Here is a 6,518-nt window from a genome sequence, read left to right on the forward strand (position 1 = left end):
AGAATGTAAGGGGCTTCAGTCCCCTAGCCCACCCCTAGAGCCGCCCCTTTACCCCATTAACCTGATTAAACACCCATTCCTCTATAATAAAACGCCCTCTGATATCCCGCTTCAAGAAAAAACTGGCAATGTTTATTTTGAACAAAAAAAAATAAGCTCTGTCACTTTAAATGGAGCCAAACAAAACTCTGAAGAGTCCTTTATGACGTGACTCGCGCTCGCGCTCACAGATCTTATCAGTTGTTTTCTTCAGCCGCGCGAGTTTAGCTCTCTTGCTGTTTCTGATCAGTTCGATTGGAAATCTCTTTGGATTAGTGAACAACTTGTCAAAACAAGTGCTCTGCTCGAATCTTTACAGCAACATTTAACATTTGTGTGATTTCGGATCTGCTTTAGACGAGTTTCAGAGACCGATTTCGGACATCAGCGTTTGGTGAGTGAAAACAACATGCAGTTTCTTGTAGAAATGTCAAATCGTGTTATAATATGTAGACAAACCTGTAAAAATGAAGCGAAAAGGCGTTAATTCGCATCTAACGTTAGTAATACAACTTAATAGTGAAATGTTTGTTTTAACGCTACTGTTTTTAAACATTGTTATGTGTGAATGACCCTCTTTTAGCATGATTTAATGTGTGAGGTTATATTATCACCATAAATGTGTTCATATACGATAAATACAACCAGTTTACTTCTCAGATGGCAACGCTTGCTTTGGATTCACCCAAACATGTTCAAATGTTATTAAATGTTATAGTTTCACGATGGAAAACTTCATTTTTAGGTGAAAGTGGTGTTTTTGTGCATCTGTCAGTAACAACATGTTGTTTTTTTTGCAGAGAAAATGTCACAATACGAATTTGTACCTTTCCAGCGGTGCACAAACCTCCCTCCCTTTACCAGTAGAGGTCAGAATCAAAATCTAAATCGAGACATTTTAATGTTGTAAAAAACTTGAGTGAACAAAATTCATAAGGTATTTATTCCATGTCATAACTCTGATGTTTTGTAGGACTTGGTGGACAGCACCGACCCGTGCCAGCTTATAGGAGCTTCCATATGAAATCGGAGGCGACCTCAAAGGATTGTGGGAACATTAGTTCCCAACAGTCCAAACCCCTTCCTCCCTTAAACCCCAAAGGTGAGCTTGTTAATGTCATATAAAGCTGATTTCATCCTACAGTTTGTTTATTTCCAAAGCATGTTTCATAAACACAGATTAAATGGAGGAAAAGTAATAAGGTGTGTATTTCTTGTTTTAATATGTGTAATGAATCGGATGTTATGCAGGTGCTGGTGTTCGGGGGCCATACACATTGGGTACGAGGTGTAAAGATCTGCTCGTGCTCAAAGAGGCCTACAGGAACAAAACTGCTTCCCAGCCATCCTTCAACTACCCTTCCTTCAACACCACAGGTGAGCTTGACAAATCAATATTATATAACATTTTTATATAAAGACTTGAGTGTGAAGTTAAAAACAAGAGGTACATTTACACTGTATTAATGTGTAACAACTCTGATGTTATATGCTGGTGCTGATGTTCGGCCGGCCATCCCACATGGTAAGAGGTGTAAAGATCTGCTCGTCCTCACAAAAGGCTGTCGGAACATTATTGATTTCCAGCAGTCCGACAACCTCGAACCGTTAACCATCAATGGAGAGCTTGTGAAACCAAACTAAGCAGACTTGCTAAAGCGAGAATCAAATCTAAATTGAGACATTTTAATGTTGTAAAAAACTTGAATGAATGAAATTCATAAGGTATTTATTCCATGTCATAACTCTGATGTTTTGTAGGACTTGGTGTACAGTACCCACCCGCGCCAGCTTATAGGAGCTTCGATATGAAATCGGAGGCGACCTCAAAGGATTGTGGGAACATTAGTTCCCAACAGTCCAAACCCCTTCCTCCCTTAAACCCCAGAGGTGAGCTTGTTAATGTCATATAAAGCTGATTTCATCCTACAGTTTGTTTATTTCCAAAGCATGTTTCATAAACACAGATAAAATGGAGGAAAAGTAATAAGGTGTGTATTTCTTGTTTTAATATGTGTAATGAATCGGATGTTATGCAGGTGCTGGTGTTCGTGGGGCTAACCCAACGGGTAAGAGGTGTAAAGATCTGCTCGTCCTCACAAAAGGCTTGCGGAACATTATTGATTCCCAGCAGTCCAACAACCTCGAACCGTTAACCATCAAAGGTGAGCTTGTGAAACCAAACTAAGCAGACTTGCTAAAGCGAGAATCAAAATCTAAATCGAGACATTTTAATGTTGTAAAAAACTTGAATGAATGAAATTCACAAGGTATTTATTCCATGTCATAACTCTGATGTTTTATAGGACTTGGTGGACAGCACCCACCCCCGCCAGCTTATAGGAGCTTCGATATGAAATCGGAGGCAACCTCAAAGGATTGTGGGAACATTAGTTCCCAACAGTACAAACCCTTTGCTCCCTTTAACCCCAGAGGTGAGCTTGTTAATGTCATATAAAGCTGATTTCCAAAGCATGTTTCATCAACACAGATTAAATGTAGGAAAAGTAATAAGGTGTGTATTTCTTGTTTTAATATGTGTAATGAATCGGATGTTATGCAGGTGCTGGTGTTCGGGGGGCAAACCCAACGGGTAAGAGGTGTAAAGATCTGCTCGTCCTCACAAAGGCCTACAGGAACATAACTGCTACCCAGCCATCCTACGACCTCCCTTCCTTCAACACCACAGGTGAGCTTGACAAACCAATATTATGATGAAGTGAGAATCCACAATAATTATTTTTTTATATAAAGCCTTGTGTGTGAAGTTAAAAACAAGAGGTACATTTACACTGTATTAATGTGTAACAACTCTGATGTTATATGCTGGTGCTGATGTTCGGCCGGCCATCCCACATGGTAAGAGGTGTAAAGATCTGCACGTCCTCTCAAAGGGCTGTCGGAACATTATTGATTCCCAGCAGTCCGACAACCTCGATCCATTTACCATCAATGGAGAGCTTGTGAAACCAAACTAAGCAGACTTGCTTAAACGAGAATCAAAATCTAAATTGAGACATTTTAATGTTGTAAAAAACTTGAATGAATGAAATTCATAAGGTATTTATTCCATGTCATAACTCTGATGTTTTGTAGGACTTGGTGGACAGCACCGACCCTCCCCAGCTTATAGGAGCTTCCATATGAAATCGGAGGCGACCTCAAAGGATTGTGGGAACATTAGTTCCCAACAGTCCAAACCCCTTCCCCCCTTAAACCCCAGAGGTGAGCTTGTTAATGTCATATAAAGCTGATTTCATCCTACAGTTTGTTTATTTCCAAAGCATGTTTCATCAACACAGATAAAATGGAGGAAAAGTAATAAGGTGTGTATTTCTTGTTTTAATATGTGTAATGAATCGGATGTTATGCAGGTGCTGGTGTTCGGGGGGCTAACCCAACGGGTAAGAGGTGTAAAGATCTGCTCGTCCTCACAAAAGGCTTGCGGAACATTATTGATTCCCAGCAGACCAACAACCTCGATCCGTTTACCATCAAAGGTGAGCTTGTGAAACCAAACTAAGCAGACTTGCTAAAGCGAGAATCAAAATCTAAATCGAGACATTTTAATGTTGTAAAAAACTTGAATGAATGAAATTCATAAGGTATTTATTCCATGTCATAACTCTGATGTTTTGTAGGACTTGGTGGACAGCACCCACCCCCGCCAGCTTATAGGAGCTTCGATATGAAATCGGAGGCGACCTCAAAGGATTGTGGGAACATTAGTTCCCAACAGTACAAACCCCTTCCTCCCTTAAACCCCAGAGGTGAGCTTGTTAATGTCATATAAAGCTGATTTCATCCTACAGTTTGTTTATTTCCAAAGCATGTTTCATCAACACAGATAAAATGGAGGAAAAGTAATAAGGTGTGTATTTCTTGTTTTAATATGTGTAATGAATCGGATGTTATGCAGGTGCTGGTGTTCGGGGGGCAAACCCATCGGGTACGAGGTGTAAAGATCTGCTCGTCCTCACAAAGGCCTACAGGAACATAACTGCTACCCAGCCATCCTACGACCTCCCTTCCATCAACACCACATGTGAGCTTGACAAACCAATATTATGATGAAGTGAGAAACCACAATCATTATTTTTTTATATAAAGCCTTGTGTGTGAAGTTAAAAACAAGAGGTACATTTACACTGTATTAATGTGTAACAACTCTGATGTTATATGCTGGTGCTGATGTTCGGCCGGCCATCCCACATGGTAAGAGGTGTAAAGATCTGCACGTCCTCTCAAAGGGCTGTCGGAACATTATTGATTCCCAGCAGTCCGACAACCTCGATCCGTTTACCATCAAAGGAGAGCTTGTGAAACCAAACTAAGCAGACTTGCTAAAGCGAGAATCAAATCTAAATTGAGACATTTTAATGTTGTAAAAAACTTGAATGAATGAAATTCATAAGGTATTTATTCCATGTCATAACTCTGATGTTTTGTAGGACTTGGTTGGAAATCGCCCGAAAGACCCTCTGAGATGTCTCACGTATTATATGACACACATACATACACACGATATATATATATATCAAGGATGCACCCGTACAAATTCTCAATTATACCGCTATTTAATCATTTAAATATTTAGAATTGATAAGAATTATTATATTGTTTAGCAGGTTTTATTTAGAATAATAATTGAATTATTTAGCAGGTTTATATTTAGAATAATAATTGAATTATTTAGCAGGTTTTATTTAGAATAATAATTGAATTATTTAGCAGGTTTTTATTTAGAATAATAATTTTATTATTTAGCAGGTTTATATTTAGAATAATAATTGAATTATTTAGCAGGTTTTTATTTAGAATAATAATTTAATTATTTAGCAGGTTTTTATTTAGAATAATAATTTAATTATTTAGCAGGTTTATATTTAGAATAATAATTTAATTATTTAGCAGGTTTTTATTTAGAAGAATTATAAAATTATTAAGGTTATGCTTTTTATACGTCGTTTCAGATTTCTTTAGATATAGCGTATTTCAGCTCATCTTTATTATTTGCCCTGGTCATTGGCTGTCCGATAGTGTGAATAATCGCTAGCAATACATTAAGTGCATCCTTAATATATACAATACATTTTCACCACAATAATTTGTTAGTGTTATCTGCAGTCCAACACATCTCTTCACTCTACAACAGCGGTAAGTCATGGCTTATGTGCTTATCACAAATTTTCAAATTTCACCGTGTCCAATAACCTCCAATGGGCAAAACCAAGGACGTAAGCGTGCAGATTGCGTCATCATCGATTTTTCAAAAATATTAATAGAGTGTTCACACCAAACGCGGTACATCGCGCTATTCGCGTGTAGTTGGACGCTTGAACATTTTGAGTTAACTCGCTTCATTCGCGAGTGAAATTCGCATCATGGGAGGGGCTTCTGGCAGGCGGCTCCCGTCTAATTGCGAAATGGCAGACATGGATTTTGAACCCCAGAGGTGAGCTTGTTAATGTCATATAAAGCTGATTTCCAAAGCATGTTTCATAAACACAGATAAAATGGAGGAAAAGTAATAAGGTGTGTATTTCTTGTTTTAATATGTGTAATGAATCGGATGTTATGCAAGTGCTGGTGTTCGGGGGGCAAACCCAACGGGTACGAGGTGTAAAGATCTGCTCGTCCTCACAAAGGCCTACAGGAACATAACTGCTACCCAGCCATCCTACGACCTCCCTTCCATCAACACCACAGGTGAGCTTGACAAACCAATATTATGATGAAGTGAGAATCACAATCATTATTTTTTATATAAAGCCTTGTGTGTGAAGTTAAAAACAAGAGGTACATTTACACTGTATTAATGTGTAACAACTCTGATGTTATATGCTGGTGCTGATGTTCGGCCGGCCATCCCACATGGTAAGAGGTGTAAAGATCTGCACGTCCTCTCAAAGGGCTGTCGGAACATTATTGATTCCCAGCAGTCCGACAACCTCGATCCGTTTACCATCAATGGAGAGCTTATGAAACCAAACTAAGCAGACTTGCTAAAACGAGAATCAAAATCTAAATTGAGACATTTTAATGTTGTAAAAAACTTGAATGAATGAAATTCATAAGGTATTTATTCCATGTCATAACTCTGATGTTTTGTAGGACTTGGTGGACAGCACCGACCCGTGCCAGCTTATAGGAGCTTCGATATGAAATCGGAGGCGACCTCAAAGGATTGTGGGAACATTAGTTCCCAACAGTCCAAACCCCTTCCTCCCTTAAACCCCAGAGGTGAGCTTGTTAATGTCATATAAAGCTGATTTCATCCTACAGTTTGTTTATTTCCAAAGCATGTTTCATCAACACAGATTAAATGTAGGAAAAGTAATAAGGTGTGTATTTCTTGTTTTAATATGTGTAATGAATCGGATGTTATGCAGGTGCTGGTGTTCAACCTGATATAAAACCTGAGGGCCAGAATATTCTTCCCAGCATCCCGAAAAAAAGTTCCCTGCAGTTCATAGAAC

General features: G+C 38.7%; 1 protein-coding gene across 1 annotated transcript; it reads left to right on the forward strand.

Annotated features, from left to right (window-relative positions):
- Positions 1 to 229: 229 nt before the first annotated feature.
- LOC306889126 (uncharacterized protein) lies at positions 230 to 4,110 on the forward strand (the record flags this gene model as incomplete). The annotated part of the gene is made up of 12 exons (XM_079447837.1): positions 230 to 433; positions 840 to 908; positions 1,013 to 1,141; positions 1,291 to 1,416; positions 1,801 to 1,929; positions 2,079 to 2,204; positions 2,346 to 2,474; positions 2,603 to 2,728; positions 3,136 to 3,264; positions 3,414 to 3,539; positions 3,681 to 3,809; positions 3,959 to 4,110. The coding sequence occupies exons 2-12, from the start codon at positions 845 to 847 to the stop codon at positions 4,108 to 4,110; spliced, it is 1,365 nt and encodes a 454-aa protein (XP_079303963.1). The 5' UTR covers positions 230 to 433; positions 840 to 844.
- Positions 4,111 to 6,518: the final 2,408 nt, after the last annotated feature.

Source organism: Barbatula barbatula, assembly GCF_947034865.1.
Source record: "Barbatula barbatula genome assembly, chromosome: 24".
In the NCBI taxonomy this organism is placed as follows: domain Eukaryota; kingdom Metazoa; phylum Chordata; class Actinopteri; order Cypriniformes; family Nemacheilidae; genus Barbatula; species Barbatula barbatula.